Here is a 26,498-nt window from a genome sequence, read left to right on the forward strand (position 1 = left end):
CCACCATTCACCTTGTGCATCTCGGTGCAGCAGGGAGAATGATGTCAGGAAATCAGGTGCAGCCACTCACATCACAGAGCAGATCATCGAGGGATCAGGGCTAGGGGAGTACTATTAGATGGGCACCATAATGTGAGGGTCATTGTGGGAGCATTATAATGCATAGCTGGCACTGCGGCGACATTATGATATGTGAGGGGCACAGTGAGGGCTTAATAATGAGTAGGGAGCACTATGTGAACATCATAATGTGCGTTGGGGCACTGCATTGAGATTCTGGGGGCATAACACCATGTGGAGGAGATTTTGGGGGCATTATAATGTGTGGGGGAGACTCGGGGGCATAATATGGTGGGGGAGACTCTGGGGGCACAATAAGGTATGAGGGAAACTCTGGGGGCATAACAATGTGTGGGGGAGACTCTGGGGACATAATAATGTTTGAGGAAAACTGGGGGCATAATAATGTGTGGGGGAGACTCTGGGGCATACTACTGTGTGGGGGAGACTCTGGGGGCATAATACTGTGTGGGGGAGACTCTGGGTGCATAATACTGTGTGGGGGAGACTCTGGGGGCAGAATACTGTGTTGGGGAGACTCTGGGGGCATAATACTGTGTGGGGGAGACTCTGGTGGCATAATACTGTGTGGGGGAGACTCTGGGGGCATAATACTGTGTGAGGGAGACTCTGGTGGCATAATACTGAGTGGGGAAGACTCTGGGGCATAATAATGTGTGGGGGAGACTCTGGGGGCATAATACTGTGTGGGGGAGACTCTGGGGGCATAATGTGTGGGGGGGAATTCTGGGTGCATAATAATGTGTGGGGGAGACTCAGGGGACATAATAATGTGTCAAACATTATAATATATGGTGGCACTATGAGGCATCATACTGTGTGAAACATTGTAATGTGTGGGGGAGACTCTGGGGACATCATACTGTGTGAAAAAACAATGTATGGGGGCATCCTAATATGTAGGGAGCACTGTGGGAGTATCATAATGCGTGGCGGTCATCATAATATGTGGTAGAGGACCATAGGAGCATCATAATGTGTGTGTGGACACTGTGGGAGCACCAAAATGTATGTTTTTGTGGGGGACATTACAATGTGTAAGGACACACCATGGTGTTGTTTTTTTTACAATTATTTTTTTTCACAATTAGGGTCATTCATCTCATATTCACTTTTCCTTCACTCATAGAAAATGGGGGCAATGACAGGAAAAGAACAGAATCCCAGACCAGCAGCGATCTGATGGCTGGTATCAGTGACGAGTGTGCCAGAAGATCCAGACTATAGATCCAGCTGAGCGGATCACACTACCGCTCATTGGTTCCTCGGTATATCTCATGTTCCTAGTGACAGGAGACATCACTCCTCCCAGTATCAGGAGATTAGAGGATCAGACAAGCTGTGCCTGCGCCCGGCCGAGCATAATACACGACTAGTGTGGGGATCAGTGGTCACCGAGGACGAGGCGTCATCATGAGTCACGAGTCCCACCATCACTTGGCCCCCGGTGTAAGATCTGTACCAGAAATGCCAAATGCCCCCTGACTGCTCCACACCCCCACAGATGCCCTCCACCCCAAACCTCATGGATCCAGGCTATCATAAAGGACCTTGGTGGTTGGGTTCCTTCATTGTCAGCAGGCTGGTATTGGCAGAAGCTTCTGTGTAAGACATATTTAGAGTAGGATATTCGTCCCCTTTTCAGGCCCATTCCACGCCCTGTTACCCACCCCTTTATATAGGAGGAGCGCTCTATATCATTTTCTTTAAATCGGTGACCCACCTTGGTGGGAGGTAATCTGGACAAATGCCTCATGCAGCTATTTCTTCGGTTTAGTTTGCTCACAGAGTTTTCATCCTATCAAAATAATTTAGTGATGTATGGCGGCATTATTTAGCAACTGAACTGCCGTATTACAAGGGAATTATAGGGCGGTGTCATGTGGGATCTTTAGAGTATTATGTACATACTGCATATTGTGTGCTATACAATGGTGCTATGTGCAGTATATGGCGGTAATATGTGGGATCGTTAGAGAAGTATTATGTACATACTGCATATTGTGTGCTATACAATGGTGCTATGTGCAGTATATGGCGGTAATATGTGGGATCGTTAGAGTAGTATTATGTACATACTGCATATTGTGTGCTATACAGTGGTACTATATGTGCTGTATATGGCGGTAATATGTGGGATCTTTAGAGTATTATGTACATACTGCATATTGTGTGCTATACAATGGTGCTATGTGCAGTATATGGCGGTAATATGTGGGATCGTTAGAGAAGTATTATGTACATGCTGCATATTGTGTGCTATACAATGGTACTATATGTGCTGTATATGGCGGCAATATGTGGGATCGTTAGAGAAGTATTATGTACATGCTGCATATTGTGTGCTATACAATGGTACTATATGTGCTGTATATGGCGGTAATATGTGGGATCGTTAGAGTAGTATTATGTACATACTGCATATTGTGTGCTATACAATGGTGCTATGTGCAGTATATGGCGGTAATATGTGGGATCTTTAGAGTATTATGTACATACTGCATATTGTGTGCTATACAATGGTGCTATGTGCAGTATATGGCGGTAATATGTGGGATCGTTAGAGAAGTATTATGTACATACTGCATATTGTGTGCTATACAGTGGTACTATATGTGCTGTATATGGCGGCAATATGTGGGATCGATAGAGAAGTATTATGTACATACTGCATATTGTGTGCTATACAATGGTACTATATGTGCTGTATATGGCGGCAATATGTGGGATCGATAGAGTAGTATTATATACATACTGCATATTGTGTGCTATACAATGGTACTATATGTGCTGTATATGGCGGTAATATGTGGGATCTTTAGAGTATTATGTACATACTGCATATTGTGTGCTATACAATGGTGCTATGTGCAGTATATGGCGGTAATATGTGGGATCGTTAGAGAAGTATTATGTACATACTGCATATTGTGTGCCATACAATGGTACTATATGTGCTGTATATGGCGGTAATATGTGGGATTGTTAGAGTAGTATTATATACATACTGCATATTGTGTGCTATACAATGGTACTATATGTGCTGTATATGGCGGTAATATGTGGAATCGTTAGAGTAGTATTATGTACATACTGCATATTGTGTGCTATACAATGGTACTATGTGTAGTATATGGCGGTAATATGTGGAATCGTTAGAGTAGTATTATATACATACTGCATATTGTGTGCTATACAATGGTACTATATGTGCTGTATATGGCGGTAATATGTGGAATCGTTAGAGTAGTATAATGTACATACTGCATATTGTGTGCTATACAATGGTACTATATGTGCTGTATATGGCGGTAATATGTGGGATCGATCAAGAAGTATTATGTACATACTGCATATTGTGTGCTATACAATGGTACTATATGTGCTGTATATGGCGGTAATATGTGGGATCGTTAGAGTAGTATTATGTACATACTGCATATTGTGTGCTATACAGTGGTACTATATGTGCTGTATATGGCGGTAATATGTGGGATCGATAGAGAAGTATTATGTACAAACTGCATATTGTGTGCTATACAGTGGTACTATATGTGCTGTATATGGCGGTAATATGTGGGATCGTTAGAGTAGTATTATGTACATACTGCATATTGTGTGCTGTACAATGGTACTATATGTGCTGTATATGGCAGTAATATGTGGGATCGATAGAGAAGTATTATGTACAAACTGCATATTGTGTGCTATACAGTGGTACTATATGTGCTGTATATGGCGGTAATATGTGGGATCGTTAGAGTAGTATTATGTACATACTGCATATTGTGTGCTGTACAATGGTACTATATGTGCTGTATATGGCGGTAATATGTGGGATCGATCGAGAAGTATTATGTACATACTGCATATTGTGCTCTATACGGTGGTGTTATGTGGGCTGTATATGGTGGTATTATGTGGTTGTGGGATATTTAAAGGAATAATAATATGTGCACACTTCATGCTATATAGTGGTATTATGTGAGCTGTATGTGACAGTATTATGTGGGATCTTTAGAGTAATATGTGCATACTCCATATTGTGTGCTATATGGTGGTACTATGGTGGGCTGTATTATGTATTATCTTTAGGGTAGCATTATGTGCATATTATGTTCTAATCAACATGGTGGTATTATATGGGCTGTACCCTGGCGTTATTATTTTGGCATTTCATGGCGGTGTAAGGTAGGGACAGGAAAGATTTTGCCCTGAGACACATTTTCTATAAATCCAGCACTAACTTTAAAATGCTTATTCCCTATTTATAGAATAAGGGGCAACTCATCGATCACTTGAGACCCCACTGATCTCGAGAATGGGATTCTGAAGAGCGATTAACAGTTGACCCCCCGGACAGGATAGGGGATAACTTCCGAGCTTGTCACAAATCCTTCAAAGAGATGCCTAAACCTGAGCCAGAATCACTGCTTGCTGTCAATGAATGAAACCTGGTCGTGCGACGGTCGCACATATGTACGGGACAAAAGAAAGCGCAAATAACTGTACTGAAAAAGCCTTCACGTGTGTGAACAGCACCTGATCGGGCTGCAAATTACTCCTTTTCAGTGTCAGCAAGCAGGGATTTCCGAAACTTTACAACCAATAAGCTTTATTTGCCGAAACAGAATAATCTACATGAAGAAAAAGCCGCTTCATCCGTCCACCTCCCACGTTATCTATCTGCAGACCCTAAAAGACCCTCCCACGTATTACCGGCCTATTCTACAAAGCACATTACATAGATACCTGAGGGAGTAGATCAGCCGCAGCGGGCCCGTCTGTAAGTCCATATACTTAATGCCTACAAGATGTCAGGGGAATTGTGTGGACTTTATGGCGGGTGGATCTAATTAAAATGTTGCTTGTTTCACAACTGGGAGCCGCTCCAAGCTGCGAGATTTGCCAGCGGACAGTAAAAAAGAAAAAAAAAAATGGCTGAAGTACCGATAATAAGAACAAGGGATAACACATCTCCTTAACGTCCTGCCAGACTCCATTCGCCGCACCGACGAGCGGTGGGAAAAATGGTAAAGAGGAGTAAAGACTCCGGCCGCGGCCAAAGACGAAGGTGATTTCTCTACAAATTAGGATTCCGGCCGAGAGGCTCTAATCTCATTATACTCCTTTACCTCGCTCCGTTCTCCAGCAGATGTTGGCAGTGAGGACACAACCCTTTCCATATGTTCCCGAATGATTTCCCAAGAAAATGTGTCAGGCCGGCCGGGCATCTTGCTTCATTCAAGTGAGGAGGAGGATTAATGAATTTCAGATTGTCTTAGGTATCCTGTGAGTTTCTGGTAGAGTAGGTTGGGAGGTAAGTAAAGTAAATAGTAAATTATACAAGTGCTGATCGTTGGGTGTCTGACTTCAGGAACCTCCACTGATCCTGAGAAGAGGATGCAATGTAATATGGTCTATGGGAATATCGGAGCTCTGTACTTGGCTTTCTCCGGCAGTCCCATAGACAATGAGTGGGGCAGAGAATGTGCACCATCTCTACATTCCACCCCCCTCTTGGGGTTCCAGATTTTTTATTTCATAGTTTACTCCTACTTGCCTAGGTCACTGGCTACCTCTGCAGTTTATAAGTAATGGCCAGGTTCCTGGACAAAGAGTGTCCACTATCCAGAACACTGGATCAGGCCCTCTATTATCTCACCAATGCCGTAGAGAAAAGCTGATCTGCCGGCACTAATTGTCAACCTTCAGAAATGCTGCGCCCCATAGCAAGCAGGAAGTCGGGAGACAGGGGAGCAGTGCGCTCCTAGAGACAGGGGAGCAGTGCGCTCCTAGAGACAGGGGAGCAGTGCGCTCCTAGAAACAGGGGAGCAGTGAGCTCCTAGAGACAGGGGAGCAGTGCGCTCCTTGAGACAGGGGAGCAGTGCGCTCCTAGAGACAGGGGAGCAGTGCGCTCCTCGAGACAAGGGAGCAGTGTGCTTCTAGAGACAGGGGAGCAGTACGCTCCTCGAGACAAGGGAGCAGTGAGCTCCTAGAGACAGGGGAGCAGTGAGCTCCTAGAGACAGGGGAGCAGTGCGCTCCTAGAGACAGGGGAGCAGTGAGCTCCTAGAGACAGGGGAGCAGTGTGCTCCTAGAGACAGGGGAGGAGTGAGCTCCTAGAGACAGGGGAGCAGTGTGCTCCTAGAGACAGGGGAGCAGTGCGCTCCTAGAGACAGGGGAGCAGTGCGCTCCTAGAGACAGGGGAGCAGTGAGCTCCTAGAGACAGGGGAGCAGTGTGCTCCTAGAGACAGGGGAGGAGTGAGCTCCTAGAGACAGGGGAGCAGTGTGCTCCTAGAGACAGGGGAGCAGTGCGCTCCTAGAGACAGGGGAGGAGTGAGCTCCTAGAGACAGGGGAGCAGTGCGCTCCTAGAGACAGGGGAGCAGTGCGCTCCTAGAGACAGGGGAGCAGTGCGCTCCTAGAGACAGGGGAGCAGTGAGCTCCTAGAGACAGGGGAGCAGTGCGCTCCTTGAGACAGGGGAGCAGTGCGCTCCTAGAGACAGGGGAGCAGTGCGCTCCTCGAGACAAGGGAGCAGTGTGCTTCTAGAGACAGGGGAGCAGTACGCTCCTCGAGACAAGGGAGCAGTGAGCTCCTAGAGACAGGGGAGCAGTGAGCTCCTAGAGACAGGGGAGCAGTGCGCTCCTAGAGACAGGGGAGGAGTGAGCTCCTAGAGACAGGGGAGCAGTGTGCTCCTAGAGACAGGGGAGCAGTGAGCTCCTAGAGACAGGGGAGCAGTACTCTCCTAGAGACAGGGGAGCAGTGTGCTCCTAGAGACAGGGGAGCAGTGCGCTCCTAGAGACAGGGGAGCAGTGCGCTCCTAGAGACAGGGGAGCAGTGCGCTCCTAGAGACAGGGGAGCAGTGAGCTCCTAGAGACAGGGGAGCAGTGCGCTCCTTGAGACAGGGGAGCAGTGCGCTCCTAGAGACAGGGGAGCAGTGCGCTCCTCGAGACAAGGGAGCAGTGAGCTTCTAGAGACAGGGGAGCAGTACGCTCCTCGAGACAAGGGAGCAGTGAGCTCCTAGAGACAGGGGAGCAGTGAGCTCCTAGAGACAAGGGAGCAGTGAGCTCCTAGAGACAGGGGAGGAGTGAGCTCCTAGAGACAGGGGAGCAGTGTGCTCCTAGAGACAGGGGAGCAGTGAGCTCCTAGAGACAGGGGAGCAGTACTCTCCTAGAGACAGGGGAGCAGTGTGCTCCTAGAGACAGGGGAGCAGTGCGCTCCTCGAGACAAGGGAGCAGTGAGCTCCTAGAGACAGGGGAGCAGTGCGCTCCTAGAGACAGGGAAGCAGTGCGCTCCTAGAGACAGGGGAGCAGTGTGCTCCTAGAGACAGGGGAGCAGTGCGCTCCTCGAGACAAGGGAGCAGTGAGCTCCTAGAGACAGGGGAGCAGTGAGCTCCTAGAGACAGGGGAGCAGTGTGCTCCTAGAGACAGGGGAGCAGTGCGCTCCTAGACACAGGGGAGCAGTGTGCTCCTAGAGACAGGGGAGCAGTGCGCTCCTAGAGACAGGGGAGCAGTGCGCTCCTTGAGACAGGGGAGCAGTGCGCTCCTTGAGACAGGGGAGCAGTGCGCTCCTAGAGACAGGGGAGCAGTGCGCTCCTTGAGACAGGGGAGCAGTGCGCTCCTTGAGACAGGGGAGCAGTGCGCTCCTAGAGACAAAGGAGCAGTGCGCTCCTAGAGACAGGGGAGCAGTGCGCTCCTAGAGACAGGGGAGCAGTGCGCTCCTAGAGACAGGGGAGCAGTGCGCTCCTAGAGACAGGGGAGCAGTGCGCTCCTAGAGACAGGGGAGCAGTGCGCTCCTAGAGACAGGGGAGCAGTGCGCTCCTAGAGACAAAGGAGCAGTGCGCTCCTAGACACAGGGGAGCAGTGCGCTCCTAGAGACAGGGGAGCAGTGAGCTCCTAGAGACAGGGGAGCAGTGCGCTCCTAGAGACAAAGGAGCAGTGAGCTCGTAGAGACATGGGAGCAGTGCGCTTCTAGAGACAGGGGAGCAGTGAGCTCCTAGACACAGGGGAGCAGTGCGCTCCTAGAGACAGGGGAGCAGTGCGTTCCTAGAGACAGGGGAGCAGTGAGCTCCTAGAGACAGGGGAGCAGTGCGCTCCTAGACACAGGGGAGCAGTGCGCTCCTAGAGACAGGGGAGCAGTGTGCTCCTAGAGATAGGGGAGCAGTGAGCTCCTAGAGACAGGGGAGCAGTGCGCTCCTAGGGACAGGGGAGCAGTGCGCTCCTAGGGACAGGGGAGCAGTGCGCTCCTAGGGACAGGGGAGCAGTGAGCTCCTAGAGACAGGAGAGCAGTGCGCTCCTAGAGACAGGGGAGCGGTGAGCTCCTAGAGACAGGGGAGCGGTGCGCTCCTAGAGACAGGGGAGCGGTGCGCTCCTCAAGACAAGGGAGCAGTACTCTCCTAGAGACAGGGGAGCAGTGCGCTCCTCGAGACAAGGGAGCAGTACTCTCCTAGAGACAGGGGAGCAGTGTGCTCCTAGAGACAGGGGAGCAGTGCGCTCCTCGAGACAAGGGAGCAGTGAGCTCCTAGAGACAGGGGAGCAGTGAGCTCCTAGAGACAGGGGAGCAGTGCGCTCCTAGAGACAGGAGAGCAGTGAGCTCCTAGAGACAGGGGAGCAGTACTCAACTAGAGACAGGGGAGCAGTGCGCTCCTCGAGACAAGGGAGCAGTACTCTCCTAGAGACAGGGGAGCAGTGTGCTCCTAGAGACAGGGGAGCAGTGCGCTCCTCGAGACAAGGGACCAGTGAGCTCCTAGAGACAGGGGAGCAGTGAGCTCCTAGAGACAGGGGAGCAGTGCGCTCCTAGAGACAGGGGAGCAGTGCGCTCCTAGAGAGAGGGGAGCAGTGAGCTCCTAGAGACAGGGGAGCAGTACTCTCCTAGAGACAGGGGAGCAGTGCGCTCCTCGAGACAAGGGAGCAGTGTGCTCCTAGAGACAGGGGAGCAGTGCGCTCCTCGAGAAAAGGGAGCAGTGAGCTCCTAGAGACAGGGGAGCAGTGAGCTCCTAGAGACAGGGGCGCAGTGCGCTCATAGAGACAGGGGAGCAGTGAGCTTCTAGAGACAGGGGAGCAGTGCGCTCCTAGAGACGGGAGCAGTGCGCTCCTAGAGACAGGGGAGCAGTGCGTTCGTAGAGACAGAGGAGCAGTGCGTTCGTAGAGACAGAGGAGCAGTGCGCTCCTAGAGACAGGGGAGCAGTACGCTCCTAGAGACAGGGGAGCAGTACACTCCTAGAGACAGGGGAGCAGTGCGTTCGTAGAGACAGGGGAGCAGTGCGTTCGTAGAGACAGGGGAGCAGTGAGCTCCTAGAGACAGGGGAGCAGTGAGCTCCTAGAGACAGGGGAGCAGTGCGCTCCTAGAGACAGGGGAGCAGTGCGCTCCTAGAGACAGGGGAGCAGGGCGCTCCTAGAGACAGGGGAGCAGTGAGCTCCTAGAGACAGGGGAGCAGTGAGCTCCTAGAGACAGGGGAGCAGTGCGCTCCTAGAGACAGGGGAGCAGTGAGCTCCTAGAGACAGGGGACTAGTGAGCTCCTAGAGACAGGGGAGCAGTGCGCTCCTATAGACAGGGGAGCAGTGCGCTCCTAGAGACAGGGGAGCAGTACACTCCTAGAGACAGGGGAGCAGTACGCTCCTAGAGACAGAGGAGCAGTGAGCTCCTATAGATGGGAGCAGTGAGCTCCTAGAGACAGGGGAGCAGTGAGCTCCTAGAGACAGGGGAGCAGTACGCTCCTAGAGACAGGGGAGCAGTACGCTCCTAGAGACAGAGGAGCAGTGAGCTCCTATAGATGGGAGCAGTGCGCTCCTATAGATGGGAGCAGTGCGCTCCTTGAGACAGGGGAGCAGTACACTCCTAGAGACAGGGGAGCAGTACGCTCCTAGAGACAGAGGAGCAGTGAGCTCCTATAGATGGGAGCAGTGAGCTCCTAGAGACAGGGGAGCAGTGAGCTCCTAGAGACAGGGGAGCAGTACGCTCCTAGAGACAGGGGAGCAGTACGCTCCTAGAGACAGAGGAGCAGTGAGCTCCTATAGATGGGAGCAGTGCGCTCCTATAGATGGGAGCAGTGCGCTCCTTGAGACAGGGGAGCAGTACACTCCTAGAGACAGGGGAGCAGTGCGCTCCTAGAGACAGGGGAGCAGGGCGCTCCTAGAGACAGGGGAGCAGTGCGCTCCTATAGACAGGGGAGCAGTGCGCTCCTAGAGACAGGGGAGCAGTACACTCCTAGAGACAGGGGAGCAGTACACTCCTAGAGACAGAGGAGCAGTGAGCTCCTATAGATGGGAGCAGTGAGCTCCTAGAGACAGGGGAGCAGTGCGCTCCTAGAGACAGGGGAGCAGTACGCTCCTAGAGACAGGGGACCAGTACGCTCCTAGAGACAGAGGAGCAGTACGCTCCTAGAGACAGAGGAGCAGTGAGCTCCTATAGATGGGAGCAGTGCGCTCCTATAGATGGGAGCAGTGCGCTCCTAGAGACAGGGGAGCAGTACACTCCTAGAGACAGGGGAGCAGTGCGCTCCTAGAGTCAGGGGAGCAGGGCGCTCCTAGAGACAGAGGAGCAGTGAGCTCCTATAGATGGGAGCAGTGAGCTCCTATAGATGGGAGCAGTGAGCTCCTAGAGACAGGGGAGCAGTGCGCTCCTAGAGACAGGGGAGCAGTATGCTCCTAGAGACAGGGGAGCAGTACGCTCCTAGAGACAGGGGAGCAGTACGCTCCTAGAGACAGAGGAGCAGTGTGCTCCTTTAGATGGGAGCAGTGCGCTCCTATAGATGGGAGCAGTGCGCTCCTAGAGACAGGGGAGCAGTACACTCCTAGAGACAGGGGAGCAGTGCGCTCCTAGAGACAGGGGAGCAGGGCGCTCCTAGAGACAGAGGAGCAGTGAGCTCCTATAGATGGGAGCAGTGAGCTCCTATAGATGGGAGCAGTGAGCTCCTAGAGACAGGGGAGCAGTGCGCTCCTAGAGACAGGGGAGCAGTGCGTTCGTAGAGACAGAGGAGCAGTGCGTTCGTAGAGACAGAGGAGCAGTGCGCTCCTAGAGACAGGGGAGCAGTACGCTCCTAGAGACAGGGGAGCAGTACACTCCTAGAGACAGGGGAGCAGTGCGTTCGTAGAGACAGGGGAGCAGTGCGTTCGTAGAGACAGGGGAGCAGTGTGCTCCTAGAGACAGGGGAGCAGTGAGCTCCTAGAGACAGGGGAGCAGTGCGCTCCTAGAGACAGGGGAGCAGTGCACTCCTAGAGACAGGGGAGCAGGGCGCTCCTAGAGACAGGGGAGCAGTGAGCTCCTAGAGACAGGGGAGCAGTGAGCTCCTAGAGACAGGGGAGCAGTGCGCTCCTAGAGACAGGGGAGCAGTGAGCTCCTAGAGACAGGGGACTAGTGAGCTCCTAGAGACAGGGGAGCAGTGCGCTCCTATAGACAGGGGAGCAGTGCGCTCCTAGAGACAGGGGAGCAGTACACTCCTAGAGACAGGGGAGCAGTACGCTCCTAGAGACAGAGGAGCAGTGAGCTCCTATAGATGGGAGCAGTGAGCTCCTAGAGACAGGGGAGCAGTGAGCTCCTAGAGACAGGGGAGCAGTACGCTCCTAGAGACAGGGGAGCAGTACGCTCCTAGAGACAGAGGAGCAGTGAGCTCCTATAGATGGGAGCAGTGCGCTCCTATAGATGGGAGCAGTGCGCTCCTTGAGACAGGGGAGCAGTACACTCCTAGAGACAGGGGAGCAGTGCGCTCCTAGAGACAGGGGAGCAGGGCGCTCCTAGAGACAGGGGAGCAGTGCGCTCCTATAGACAGGGGAGCAGTGCGCTCCTAGAGACAGGGGAGCAGTACACTCCTAGAGACAGGGGAGCAGTACACTCCTAGAGACAGAGGAGCAGTGAGCTCCTATAGATGGGAGAAGTGAGCTCCTAGAGACAGGGGAGCAGTGCGCTCCTAGAGACAGGGGAGCAGTACGCTCCTAGAGACAGGGGAGCAGTACGCTCCTAGAGACAGAGGAGCAGTACGCTCCTAGAGACAGAGGAGCAGTGAGCTCCTATAGATGGGAGCAGTGCGCTCCTATAGATGGGAGCAGTGCGCTCCTAGAGACAGGGGAGCAGTACACTCCTAGAGACAGGGGAGCAGTGCGCTCCTAGAGACAGGGGAGCAGGGCGCTCCTAGAGACAGAGGAGCAGTGAGCTCCTATAGATGGGAGCAGTGAGCTCCTATAGATGGGAGCAGTGAGCTCCTAGAGACAGGGGAGCAGTGCGCTCCTAGAGACAGGGGAGCAGTATGCTCCTAGAGACAGGGGAGCAGTACGCTCCTAGAGACAGGGGAGCAGTACGCTCCTAGAGACAGAGGAGCAGTGTGCTCCTTTAGATGGGAGCAGTGCGCTCCTATAGATGGGAGCAGTGCGCTCCTAGAGACAGGGGAGCAGTACACTCCTAGAGACAGGGGAGCAGTGCGCTCCTAGAGACAGGGGAGCAGGGCGCTCCTAGAGACAGAGGAGCAGTGAGCTCCTATAGATGGGAGCAGTGAGCTCCTATAGATGGGAGCAGTGAGCTCCTAGAGACAGGGGAGCAGTGCGCTCCTAGAGACAGGGGAGCAGTACGCTCCTAGAGACAGAGGAGCAGTACGCTCCTAGAGACAGAGGAGCAGTGAGCTCCTATAGATGGGAGCAGTGCGCTCCTATAGATGGGAGCAGTGCGCTCCTAGAGACAGGGGAGCAGTACACTCCTAGAGACAGGGGAGCAGTGCGCTCCTAGAGACAGGGGAGCAGGGCGCTCCTAGAGACAGGGGAGCAGGGCGCTCCTAGAGACAGAAGGTGAGAAGATCTCTTTAAATATGACTAAGTTTGGTGCATCTTCTAGTTTACCTGAAGAACCGAGTCCCGTCTGCTGGACTTGGGGAGGGGGATTTTAATAGTTGTAATGGGCCTGTACATATCATCTATCTTTGCTTTCCTGAGTGTTTGCTGAAAAGGAGAGGAACTTAATTTCATTCTTGAGATTCCCAGTAATTAATTAATTGGCCTGTGGCAGAATATTGCACCTAACACCTTCACAATTCCACATTACAATTCTTGGTTCTGTAATGAGGGACTAATCCACGCAAAATCATGAAAATTTGGTCTTGGTGATCAGGGGCACATGCAGAAGAGCATGGTGTCATTAGTTTTGAGGATGTTCTAACGTGGGCATAGCATTCGTTTCTCTACAGTATTTACGGGTAGCTAGAGGCGAATATGTCCATAGTACAGACGGGGGACCATAGTAAAAATGAAACTAACTTCTCTCAAGGTTTTGCTCTTTCATGACCCTTTGTCAATTATCCACCCTCTTGGACATTTCTTTAGGCCTCTTTTCTTCTTTTGTAATGTAGTTCCAAATCCCTCACTTTTTTTGAAGAGCCGCACTGTACTGTACTTGCCATCCTGTCACTTCCCGTAGACAGAAGTCCTGCACCAACCAATGGATAACCCTCTCTACGAACATCTCATGGCATAGACATGGGACACCTCTATGGAAAGAACTCAAAAATGCCCAGTCCTTGTGACTATAGTGACATTTTCTTGAGTCTACCATCTACCGCCTTTTTCTTTAAATGCACCCAATCTTGCAGTCTATAGACTTTTTCTGACTCTGGTGTAAAGAAAGTTAAACACATGAAAATACAGTTTCAAGCCTTAATTACTTGTAATGACCTAAACGCCCCGGGTGCTGCCACGCTGTTCTGCAGCAGACTAGCAATTTACATACAAAAGCTTTTTAGAAAACATTCAAAGAGTCTGCAAGGGGGATGAAGGATACAGAGGTTCTGCAGTCTCCGGAGACAGAAGGCGCGGGCTGGATTTTTTCCCTTTTTTCACTTATTCGGTTTGGTAAACATAAAAAACCTTTATACCATAAAAACAGAAGCCTAGGCGGATTATATACTGTATACAGCGGTGAAAAAAAGTATTTATTCAGCCACCAATTGTGCAAGTTCTCCCACTTAAAAAGAAGAGAGAGGCCTGTAATTGACATCGTAGGTAGACCACAGCTATGAGAGTCAAAATGAGAAAACAAATCCAGAGAATCACCTTCTCTGATTTGGCAAGATTTATTTAGCAAATGGTGGAAAATAAGTATTTGGTCAACTAAAAACATGCAAGATTTCCGGCTCTCACAGACCTGTAACTTCTTCTTTAAGAGGCTCCTCTGTCCTCCACTCATTACCTGTAGTGCCTCATGGCACCTCTTTGAACTTGTCATCAGTATAAAAGACACCTGTCCACAACCTCAAACAGTCACACTCCAAACTCCACTACGGTGAAGACCAAAGTGCTGTCGAAGGACACCAGAAACAAAATTGTAGCCCTGCACCAGGCTGGGAAGACTGAATCTGCAATAGGCCAGCAGCTTGGTGTGATGAAATAAACCGTGGGAGCAATAATAAGAAAATGGAAGACATACAAGACCACTGATAATCTCCCTCGATCTGGGGCTCCACGCAAGATGTTATCCCGTGGGGTCAAAATGATCACAAGAACGGAGAGCATAAAAAAACCCAGAACCACACGGGGGGACCTAGTGAATGACCTGCATAGAGCTGGGATCACCGTAACAAAGGCTACCATGAGTAACACACTACCTACGCCGCCAGGGACTCAGATCCTGCAGTGCCAGACATGTCCTCCTGCTTAAGCCAGTACATGTTCGGGCCCATCTGAAGTTTGCTGGAGAGCATTTGGATTATCCAGAAGAGTGTTGGGAGAATGTCATAAGGTCTGATGAAACCAAAGTAGAACTGTTTGGTAGAAACAAAACTCATCGTGTTTGGAGGAGACAGAATGCTGAGTTGCATCCAAAGAACACCATACCTACAGTAAAGCATGGGGGTGGCAACATCATGCTTTGGGGCTGATTCTCTGCAAAGGGACCAGGACGACTGATCCGTCTACATGAAAGAATGAATGTATTGTGAGATTTTGAGTGCAAACCTCCTTCCATCAGCAAGGGCAGTGAAGATGAAATATGGATGGGTCTTTTCGCATGATAATGATCCCAAGCACACCGCCAGGGCAGTAGTGGCTTCGCAAGAAGTCTATGAAGGTCCTGGAGTGGCCCAGCCAGTCTCCAGATCTCAACCTCATAGAACCCCCCCCACAGAAGAAACTACAATCGACAGGCTCCTAGGAACCAGCAGTACAGTTAGCGCTGTCCCCCGCCACATGTCACCACACGTACAGGACACTCTGATGTCTGAAAGAGGCCTAACTAAAAGATGCTTACAACCACTTTTCTAAAATAAAAAAAAATTCAACATGAGTTTTCTGGGTCTGGCAGCTAAAAATCCAGAGTGATCAACCAGTTGCGATCACCAGTGGAAGATGTGGGCAGTCACAGATTTTTTTTTTTAATCTGCAGTGCCATCTGCAGGACAAACGTGGTATTACATGGCACCAAATCAAATAAATATCTACAAAACAGGATCTGCTGGCACATTAAGGGTAAATTCACACTGGGCGTTTTTCATCATTTTTTTTTCTGCAGGAAAGAAGGTGCAGAAAAAAAGAATGTTTTCCTTGTTTTTTGTGAGGCTTTGGCATGCTAGATTTGTCTCTTGAGCATGCTGATAAAGTTTAGTGTTGAAATAAAAAAGTCCTATTCTATAAAATCAGGTTTTGACACACAAAAACGCAGCAAAACATGATATCTGCGTTCTTGGTTCGTTTTTTCACCATTCATTCATTTCAATGGGTGAAAAAACGCTGAAAAACCATGAAAGAAGTGACTTGCTGCGTTGTACAAAAAAAATACAAGCAAAGCACAAAATCTTACTGTAAAACGCAGCAAAAAAAAACTGCAGCAAAAACGCCTAGTGTGAACTTAGCCAAAATCTTCACTGGTTATCAGAGGGGTGCCCCAGTATTCGATGGCTGGGTACCCTAATAGGGTAATTAAATGGGATGTAATAATAGGGATACAGAATCTTTATAATGTATTGTTCTATTAAATATAGCAAAAACTTGACAAAGGATGGTAAGGCTAAAAAGTTTCTCAGCCTTTGAGTCTTATTAAGGCAATTCAGGAGCAAAAATCAGAAACCATCATATTTCTTATTATAAGGGGTCCCTGATCTCGTTCTCTCAGTGGCGGTTAGACATAATAATTAATTAGACAGGACGAGGTGGGAGGAGGGAGACTCATATAATAAAGCATGTAATTTCGGAGACCTCCGCCTGTGACTTTCCACATACCGCGTGTGTATAATTACACCGTAATATGGCGATGCTTTATTTACACCTCAGCCAATAGCTGTTTTCTCTGATGAATGGCACGTATGATTTTAGGTTGTAGGCGACACACTGAGTATGGGAATAAAGCGGAGATCACAGGAATCGGCGCTGCACGGAACATTGGTGAAATCTGGGAGCATTCAGCTAGATCACTATGTGACGAGTCCCCGCAGACTGCAGGAACACAACCGGTCTGGATTACTGGGAATAATTAATGATGAACGTGTTCAGATAAGGCGTTATCTGAGCATGCTCGGGTCTTCGGCATGCACAAATAATATGTTAGAGTCTTCGCGAGACAAGCAGGGACTGGAACCTATTATTCGAGTCACTCCTTTAGAACCCGTGCATGCCCGTGTAACACCTTATCCCAGCACTATTAATAATCACTCCTCCAATGGTAGAGATCTATTGTGTTACTCATCCTCAGCATCCAAAACCAACAATTGAAAAATCAGTCGGAAAGAGGAAACAAGTTGACGTCGAATAGCTGAGGTCGTCACGATTTGTAACGAGTGAATAGAGCGAACTATTCCTCCCGGCTTCTCCATACACATGCACGCTCTCGGCTCGTGCACGTGTTCTTAAAGGGTACATGAAAGTAAGCCATCGACGAACACTTCCTCAAATGGCTTTTCTTTTAGTACAGTTCGACCCACTTTTCTTTTTTGCTAACGAGTTTTCCTGGAATAATGACCATTTAACAGTATAATCAGATGGTCCCTGTCATTTAGTGGGTTCACTTGTCAGCTCTAATGCTCCCCCTAGTGGTGAGTGCAAATAGACAGAATTTTAGCATTTAAAAGGAATCTGTCAGGAGGTTTTTGCTATTTAATCTAAGAGCAGCATAATATAGGGCAAGTTAGCCTGATTCCAGGGATATGTCCCTTATTAGGCTGTGTGTTGCAGTTTCCATACAATCAGTGTTTTATTAGCAGGAGATAATCACTGCAGGACTAGATGTCATGTGCCAGACAGTCAAGCTAATGTGTGTAACCCCACCCCCATCACTGATTGGCAGCTTGCTAACAATGTACACAGGAAGCTGCCAATCAGTGGTGTGGGCGGGGTTATATAAACACAAATCTACAGCAGAGAAAACAGGGATTCTATCAAAACTGCGCCAAGCAGTCTAGTAAGTGACACATTGCTGGAATCAGGCTATCTTGCCCTATATTATACTGCTCTAAGATATAGCAAACCCTGCTGATAGATTCTTTTTAACTGTCAGTTCAGGGGATTTAGAGGTGGAAAAAAAAGCTCTGATTTCGATTTAAAAAAAATATATTGAAACATTAAAGGGGTTTTCTAAATAGAAATCAGAGGTTAGGGATCCTAGAAGAAAGAAATAATAGCACTACAATCTTCCACTGCTTTCCAATGGGGCTGAAAGTGATAAAATCCCAACCACCAGTTACCTGACCTCTGCAGACAATCAGTGACATCAAGCGACAGATGATTGGTGGTCGGGACGTGATCACTTCGGGTCTTGATGGAGAGCAACGAAACGGAAGGGTTTTCCAATCACAGGGTTTCTACTGCTTTATGTAATTGGCCAAAAGTTGCACATGAGCAGAAGAAAGAATTTGGGGTTCAGATCTTTAAAAGGCAAAGTTGTCGTCCAGAGTTGTACATGGTCCAATGGGTATAATGTGGGGTACGGTGGTGAATTGTAGCCGATTTTTAGCACGGACTTACCTTCAGGATCATGCAGGGGTTGGATCTCGTGTACATGATGATGGCGCTGTTCTGCAGAGTCCGCATTCTCAGGCCCAGTCTGAATTCATCTCGCTTGCTGTTCTCGGAGACCCGGTATTTGATGTAACTGTTTCCAGCAAAACTTAGTGAAGTGTGTCCTGAAATAATGAGGAAATATACTGTATTCATTCATACAAATTTGTTTGGCAGATTTAAAGGGAATGTCTAGTATAGAAAAAAAATCATTTTCATACGCCCGACTAGGGGGCCACCCGTCTAGGATCACGATCTCAGGGCTGACTGGAGAATGGGTAAATAATATAATAATATAATAATATATATAATAGAAGACCTGTTATGTCCCGTGATACACAGACATTCCATTCATATGAATGAGTACTGTGTAATGCTTCACTCTCCCTGCGGGGGCACTGTGGGAAAACTGAACACTTCCTAAAAGCACCCCTCACTAATTACAGCTAATCTCTGGATCTCCCATCAGTGGTTCAGTTAGTGATCAGTTTATGGTCAGCTTATTCCTACTAACATGTAGGAATTGTCCGGGTAATTTGTGAGTCAAAAGTCAGCAAAAATGACCCGGTCTCCTGATGGTAGCGTGGCGGGACTGTATACGTCACTGATCTTATACGTAAGTGTAGTGATGACATCCATATACCGTAATATGGACCATATATGGGTTGGCTGAGGGGGTCATTTAGTTTCTACGTGGTATATATGGGTGTCTTTGGGTGGAACTCTCCCCTGATGGGGCATGTGGATGGAGTTGTCCCATTTTTCGGATGGCTGGGCGCTTCTTGACTTTGGACTCGGGATATTATGACCCCACATGGTTCCTGAGCCCCTTCATACGGGACGCATGGGGCTTACTGTGACATTAGTACGGTACTACATTCGGACGGCTATACGCTTAACCTTCCAGCCCATCCTGACGGCGCCGTTTCTCTCCTCCTAGTCTTATTTACTACCTTTGGGCTCCGGAATAAAGAAATTCTGTAATCCCTTTGATATAAAAGTAAATATTAAAAGCTTCTGTCTGCGTCGGAGATATCCTGTGAATAATGGATTTTACCTGAGCATTCTCCGAGTTTGCCTGGTGGGCACTGGCAGATGAATGGTCTCCGGCTGACTTCGTACCCCACACATTGCATATCCTCAGGACACGGCTTGTTCAAACATGGATCGGCGGAGCCGGGGCAGAGTCCACCTGCAACACACGGAGCAGCCTGAGAAGAAAGCCTGCGGTGCGTCCCCTATGAAGATGGCTGATGATTGCTTTATTATCCCATGTAATAATCCATATAGTGGAGCACATCAGGCAGCATAATGGTCCAGGCACTGTGGGAACCCTGTCCAGCACCAGAGTCCCTATGGTTCCATGTCACAGACACTGTGCCGCCATATGGTGCCTCCATGATGTCTCTCTAATATAGCCTGAGATGGAGATAACATTAAAGTGCAAGGACCCTATACAGCAACCAAAAGAGTGACTTTTATAATATAGAGCCATGGGCAATGTGCCGCCATATGGTGCCTCTATGATACCTCTGTAATATAGCATGAGATGGAGATGACAGTCCCTATGGTTCCATATCACCGACCTGTGGGCACTGTGCCGCCATATGGTGCCTCTATGATACCTCTGTAATATAGCATGAGATGGAGATGACAGTCCCTATGGTTCCATATCATAGACCTGTGGGCACTGTGCCGCCATATGGTGCCTCTATGATACCTCTGTAATATAGCATGAGATGGAGATGACAGTCCCTATGGTTCCATATCATAGACCTGTGGGCACTGTGCCGCCATATGGTGCCTCTATGATACCTCTGTAATATAGCATGAGATGGAGATGACAGTCCCTATGGTTCCATATCACCGACCTGTGGGCACTGTGCCGCCATATGGTGCCTCTATGATACCTCTGTAATATAGCATGAGATGGAGATGACAGTCCCTATGGTTCCATATCATAGACCTGTGGGCACTGTGCCGCCATATGGTGCCTCTATGATACCTCCGTAATATAGCATGAGATGGAGATGACAGTCCCTATGGTTCCATATCACCGACCTGTGGGCACTGTGCCGCCATATGGTGCCTCTATGTTGTCTCTGTAATATAGTGTGAAATATTGATAACCATAATCTAAAAAGACCCTGTACAACATCAACTGTAGTCCCTATGGTTCCATATCACCGACCTGTCGGCACTGTGCCGCCATATGGTGCCTCCATGATGTCTCTGTAGTATAGCCTGAGATGGAGAAAACTGTAATCTAAAAGGACCCTGTACAGCACCAAATAGAGTCCCTATGGTTCCATGTCACCGACCTGTGGGCACTATGCCGCCACATGGTGCCTCCATGATACCTTTGTATTATATTCTGAGATGGAGATAACAGTATTGCACAAGGAACCTGTATAGACACCAAGAGAGTGACTATGGTTCTATATTACAGACTCATAGTAACTGTGCCGCCATATAGTGCCTTGATGATACTGCTCTAATATAGCATGAAATATACATAACAGTAATGTGCAGGAAGATTCTCCAGTAACCAACAGAGTAGCGATGCGTCCATATTAGGCTACTTTCACACTAGCGTCGGGTTCGGCCCGTCGCAGTGCGTCGGGCCGAGGTTACCGACGCTAGCAGTGAATGCATCCGCTGCCCCATTGAGAGGTACGGGGAGGTGGGGGCGGAGTAACATGTAACGTTTTTTGCTCCTGGCGGACCGCCACAACACGGCGCAACCGTCGCACGACGGCTGCAACGTGTGTCAATGCGTCGCTAATGTTAGTCTATGGGGCAAAAATGCATCCTGCAGACAACTTTGCAGGATGCGTTTTTTCCCCTAAACGACGCATTGCGACGTATTGAAAAAAACGCCAGTGTGAAAGTAGCCATGGTCACTATCCCGCCATACTGTGCTTTCATGATACTGCTGTAATATAGTATGGCATGGAGATATCAGTAAAGCAATCTGCAGGAACCCTACACAATAGCAAAAATAGTCCCAATTGATTCATTTTATGAATGGATTGACACTATACCGCCATATGGTGCCTTTATGATACTTCTGTAATATATTGCAAGATAGAAATAACAGTAAAGCAGGAACGATGTCAGCACCGAACATTTACCCTATGCCTCCACATTACAGACCTGTAGACACTGTGCCACCCTATAATCCCTTCATGATACCTATGTGCCATAGCGTGAGAATGAGAGCAGCAAAGCAATGTGAAGGGACCCTGTACAGCACCGACCACATGCCCTATGCCTCCATATTACTGACCCATGTTCTCTGTGCTGCCATAACCTCTGTAATACAGCACGGCATGGAGGTCACAGTACAGCAATGTGCAGGGACCCTGTACAGCAACCAACAGAGTGACCATGTTTCCATGTTACAGACCCATCAGCACTATGCCGCCATACTGTGCTTTCATGATACCTCTGTATCCTCTACAGCACAACATAAAAATAGCAGAAAAGCAATGTGCAGGGCCCTCAGGCATCAAACACAGTCCCTATCCTTCCATACCACAGACCGATGGGAATATGCTGCCATATGGTGTCTTGGCGATACCTCTGTAATATAGCAGAAGGTGGAGATAACAGTAAAGCAAAGTGCAAGGACCCTGCACAGTAGCAAAAAGAGTCCCTTTGGTTTCATATTACGGACCCATGGTCACCAGACGCACTAAAGCAATGTACACAGATCCTGTACAGCATCAAACACAGTCCCTATCCTTCCATATTACTGACTGCTGGACACTATGTCGCCATATGGTGCTTATAGGATACCTCTGTAATACAGCGCAAGAGAAAGATCGCACTAAAGCAATGTACAGGCATTCTGTACAACATCAAACACAGTCCCTATGCTTCCATACTACAGACTGCTGGACACTATGCTGCCATATGGTGCCTATATGACACTTCTGTAATACAAAGCAATATAAAGATGGCACTAAAGCAATGTACAGAGACCCTGTAAAGCATCAAACACGGTCCCTATCCTTCCATAATACAGACCAGTGGGCACTATGCCGCTATATGGTGTCTCTGCGATACCTCTGTAATATAGCACCAGGTTGAGATAACAGTAAAGCAAAGTGCAGGCACCTTACACGGTAGCAAAGAGAGTCCCTAATGTTTCATATTATGCATCAGTTGGCACTATGCCGCCATATGGTGCCTATATGATACCTCTGTAATACAGCGCAAGATAAAGATAGCAGTAAAGCAATATACAGGGACCCTGCACAGCATCAAACACAGTCGCTATGCTTCCATGGTACAGACCAGTGGGCATTGTGCCGCCATATGGTGCCTTCTTGATACATCTCTATAGTGGCAGTTTTTGCACTACAAGGACTGTAGTTTCGTGGGACAATCTCACACGATAGACTTAGATACACCAGTCCTGATAATTTCGGCATCGCCTATGACCAGTCGTGTCCATACACTGCCTCTTCGCGACAACTTATTCTTCCAGTATAACAAAGGTAGAATATATAACCCGAAGGGGAGCGTGTGAGAGGGAAGCCACACAGGGGATCGCTCCGTCACATAAGCGCCATGTGGACGCGCCACTTCACTTCCTACGCAATTAATGACAGCATCTGATGGACGGCCGGGGCAGCGCTGACAGGGAAATGCTCGGCGTACGTCTTCTGGCCGGGGCTCGGATTACTCAGGCGATTATATATTTTCGTTCAGAAAAGGGTAAATTACTGTTTTCAGAAATGACATGGTTGAGTTACCGACTCAGACGAGGTCTGAAGTGACGAGTGACAGCCGGAGATCGCACGTTACCGTCTCGCCTGATACACTAGAACTGAATGACCAGACCCCAAGAAGGCAGATTAAAGGGGCACTCCGGGGGTTTGTCAAGTTTGGACTGTCATGACATAAACCAAAATTTGGATGAAAGTGTCCACTGAATACCAAAGATGATCATCCTTCCTTGTATAGAGCCAACATATCCCCGGCCCCTTCCTCCTCTTTTTGGCTCATTATTAGACAATGTGTTTTCAGGTGGGCGAGCAGAGGAGTTAAATCTTGAAAAGTTGTGGCTGTCACTTATGGGGGTTGTGATTATTGTAAACTCACTGTCTCTGGTATCGGGACTTGCGGTTATTACCTTTATGGCAGTCCAGTGGCTGGCACTGTTACTGGGAGCTCTTTGGCTGGCACTGTTACTGGGAGCTCTTTGGCTGGCACTGTTACTGGGAGCTCTTTGGTTGGCACTGTTACTGGGAGCTCTTTGGCTGGCACTGTTACTGGGAGCTCTTGGGCTGGACCGGTTACTGGGAGCTCTTTGGCTGGCACTGTTACTGGGAGCACTTTGGCTGGCACTGTTACTGGGAGCACTTTGGTTGGCACTGTTACTGGGTGCTCTTTGGCTGGCACTGTTACTGGGAGCACTTTGGTTGGCACTGTTACTGGGAGCTCTTTGGCTGGCACTGTTACTAGAAGCTCTTTGGCTGGTACTGTTACTCGGAGCTCTTTGGCTGGACCTGTTACTGGGAACTCTTTGGCTGGACCTGTTACTGGGAGCTCTTTGGCTGGACCTGTTACTGGGAGCTCTTTGGTTGGCACTGTTACTGTGAGCTCTTTGGTTGCACTGTTACTGGGAGCTCTGTGGCTGGCATTGTTACTGGGAGCTCTGTGGCTGGCACTGTTACTGGGAGCTCTTTGGCTGGCACTGTTACTAGAAGCTCTTTGGCTGGTACTGTTACTCGGAGCTCTTTGGCTGGACCTGTTACTGGGAACTCTTTGGCTGGACCTGTTACTGGGAGCTCTTTGGCTGGACCTGTTACTGGGAGCTCTTTGGTTGGCACTGTTACTGTGAGCTCTTTGGTTGCACTGTTACTGGGAGCTCTGTGGCTGGCATTGTTACTGGGAGCTCTGTGGCTGGCACTGTTACTGGGAGCTCTTTGGCTGGCACTGTTACTAGAAGCTCTTTGGCTGGTACTGTTACTCGGAGCTCTTTGGCTGGACCTGTTACTGGGAACTCTTTGGCTGGACCTGTTACTGGGAGCTCTTTGGCTGGACCTGTTACTGGGAGCTCTTTGGTTGGCACTGTTACTGGGAGCTCTTTGGTTGCACTGTTACTGGGAGCTCTGTGGCTGGCATTGTTACTGGGAGCTCTGTGGCTGGCACTGTTACTGGGAGCTCTTTGGTTGGCACTGTTACTGGGAGCTCTGTGGCTGGCACTGTTACTGGGAGCTCTTGGGCTGGCACTGTTACTGGGAGCACTTTGGTTGGCACTGTTACTGGGAGCTCTTTGGCTGGCACTGTTACTGGGAGCTCTTGGGCTGGCACTGTTACTGGGAGCTCTTTGGCTGGCACTGTTACTGGGAGCTCTTTGGCTGACACTGTTACTGGGAGCTCTTTGGCTTGCACTGTTAACTGGAGCTCTTTGGCTGGCACTGTTACTGGTAGCTCTGTGACTGGCACTGTTACTGGGAGCTCTGTGGTTGGCACTGTTACTGGGAACTCTTTGGCTGGCACTGTTACTGGGAGCTCTTTGGCTGGCACTGTTACTGGGAGCTCTTTGGCTGGCACTGCTACTGGGAGCTCTTTGGTTGGCATTGTTACTGGGAGCTCTTTGGCTGGCGCTGTTACTGGGAGCTCTGTGGTTGGCACTGTTACTGGGAGCTCTTTGGCTGGCACTGTTACTGGGAACTCTTTGGCTGGCACTGTTACTGGGAGCTCTGTGGTTGGCACTGTTACTGGGAACTCTTTGGCTGGCACTGTTATTGGGAGCTCTTTGGCTGGCACTGTTACTGGGAGCTCTTTGGCTGGCACTGTTACTGGGAGCTATTTGGTTGGCATTGTTACTGGGAGCTCTTTGGCTTGCGCTGTTACCTGGAGCTCTTTGGCTGGCACTGTTACTGGGAGCTCTTTGGCTGGCACTGTTACTGGGAGCTCTTTGGCTGGCACTGTTACTGGGAGCTCTTTGGTTGCACTGTTACTGGGAGCTCTGTGGCTGGCACTGTTACTGGGAGCTCTGTGGCTGGCACTGTTACTGGGAGCTCTTTGGCTGGCACTGTTACTGGGAGCTCTTTGGCTGGCACTGTTACTGGGAGCTCTTTGGTTGGCACTGTTACTGGAAGCTCTTTGGTTGCACTGTTACTGGGAGCTCTGTGGCTGGCACTGTTACTGGGAGCTCTGTGGCTGGCACTGTTACTGGGTGCTCTTTGGCTGGCACTGTTACTGGGAGCTCTTTGGCTTGCACTGTTACTGGGTGCTCTTTGGCTGGCACTGTTACTGGGTGCTCTTTGGCTGGCACTGTTACTGGGAGCTCTTTGGCTGGCACTGTTACTGGGAGCTCTTTGGCTGGCACTGTTACTGGGAGCTCTTTGGCTGGCACTGTTACTGGGAGCTCTTTGGCTGGCACTGTTACTGGGAGCTCTTTGACTGGCACTGTTACTGGGAGCTCTTTGGTTGGCACTGTTACTGGGAGCTCTGTGGCTGGCGCTGTTACCTGGAGCTCTTTGGCTGGCACTGTTACTGGAAGCTCTTTGGTTGCACTGTTACTGGGAGCTCTGTGGCTGGCACTGTTACTGGGAACTCTTTGGCTGGCACTGTTACTGGTAGCTCTGGTTGGCACTGTTACTGGTAGCTCTGTGACTGGCACTGTTACTGGGAGCTCTTTGGCTGGCACTGTTACTGGGAGCTCTGTGGTTGGCACTGTTACTGTGAGCTCTTTGGCTGGCACTGTTACCTGGAGCTCTTTGGCTGGACCTGTTACTGGGAGCTCTTTGGCTGGCACTGTTACTGGGAGCTCTGTGGTTGGCACTGTTACTGGGAGCTCTGTGACTGGCACTGTTACTGGGAGCTCTTTGGCTGGACCTGTTACTGGGAGCACTTTGGCTGGCACTGTTACTGGGAGCTCTTTGGTTGGCACTGTTACTGGGAGCTCTTTGGCTGGACCTGTTACTGGGAGCACTTTGGCTGGACCTGTTACTGGGAGCTCTTTGGCTGGACCTGTTACTGGGAGCTCTTTGGTTGGCACTGTTACTGTGAGCTCTTTGGTTGGCACTGTTACTGGGAGCTCTTTGGCTGGACCTGTTACTGGGAGCTCTTTGGCTGGCACTGTTACTGGGAGCTCTTTGGTTGGCACTGTTACTGTGAGCTCTTTGGTTGGCACTGTTACTGGGAGCTCTGTGGCTGGCACTGTTACTGGGAGCTCTTGGGCTGGCACTGTTACTGGGAGCACTTTGGTTGGCACTGTTACTGGGAGCTCTTTGGCTGGCACTGTTACTGGGAGCTCTTTGGCTGGCACTGTTACTGGGAGCTCTTGGGCTGGCACTGTTACTGGGAGCTCTTTGGCTGGCACTGTTACTGGGAGCTCTTTGGCTGGCACTGTTACTGGGAGCTCTTGGGCTGGCACTGTTACTGGGAGCACTTTGGTTGGCACTGTTACTGGGAGCTCTTTGGCTGGCACTG

The 26,498-nt window shown here is 49.6% G+C and overlaps 1 protein-coding gene across 6 annotated transcripts in view; it reads right to left on the reverse strand.

Moving 5' to 3' along the window:
- Positions 1–26,498, reverse strand: part of FAT3 (FAT atypical cadherin 3) — a 745,380-nt gene that overhangs the window by 21,863 nt on the left and 697,019 nt on the right. For all 6 annotated transcript variants that reach the window (XM_069759239.1, XM_069759241.1, XM_069759238.1 and 3 more), the window contains 2 exons: positions 19,099–19,233; positions 18,009–18,166 (listed from right to left, as the gene is read on the reverse strand). In XM_069759239.1, the coding sequence (XP_069615340.1) occupies positions 18,009–18,166; positions 19,099–19,233 (293 nt within the window). The remainder of the gene's footprint in view (positions 1–18,008; positions 18,167–19,098; positions 19,234–26,498) is intronic.

The sequence above is a fragment of the Ranitomeya imitator genome, chromosome 3 (genome assembly GCF_032444005.1).
Source record: "Ranitomeya imitator isolate aRanImi1 chromosome 3, aRanImi1.pri, whole genome shotgun sequence".
In the NCBI taxonomy this organism is placed as follows: domain Eukaryota; kingdom Metazoa; phylum Chordata; class Amphibia; order Anura; family Dendrobatidae; genus Ranitomeya; species Ranitomeya imitator.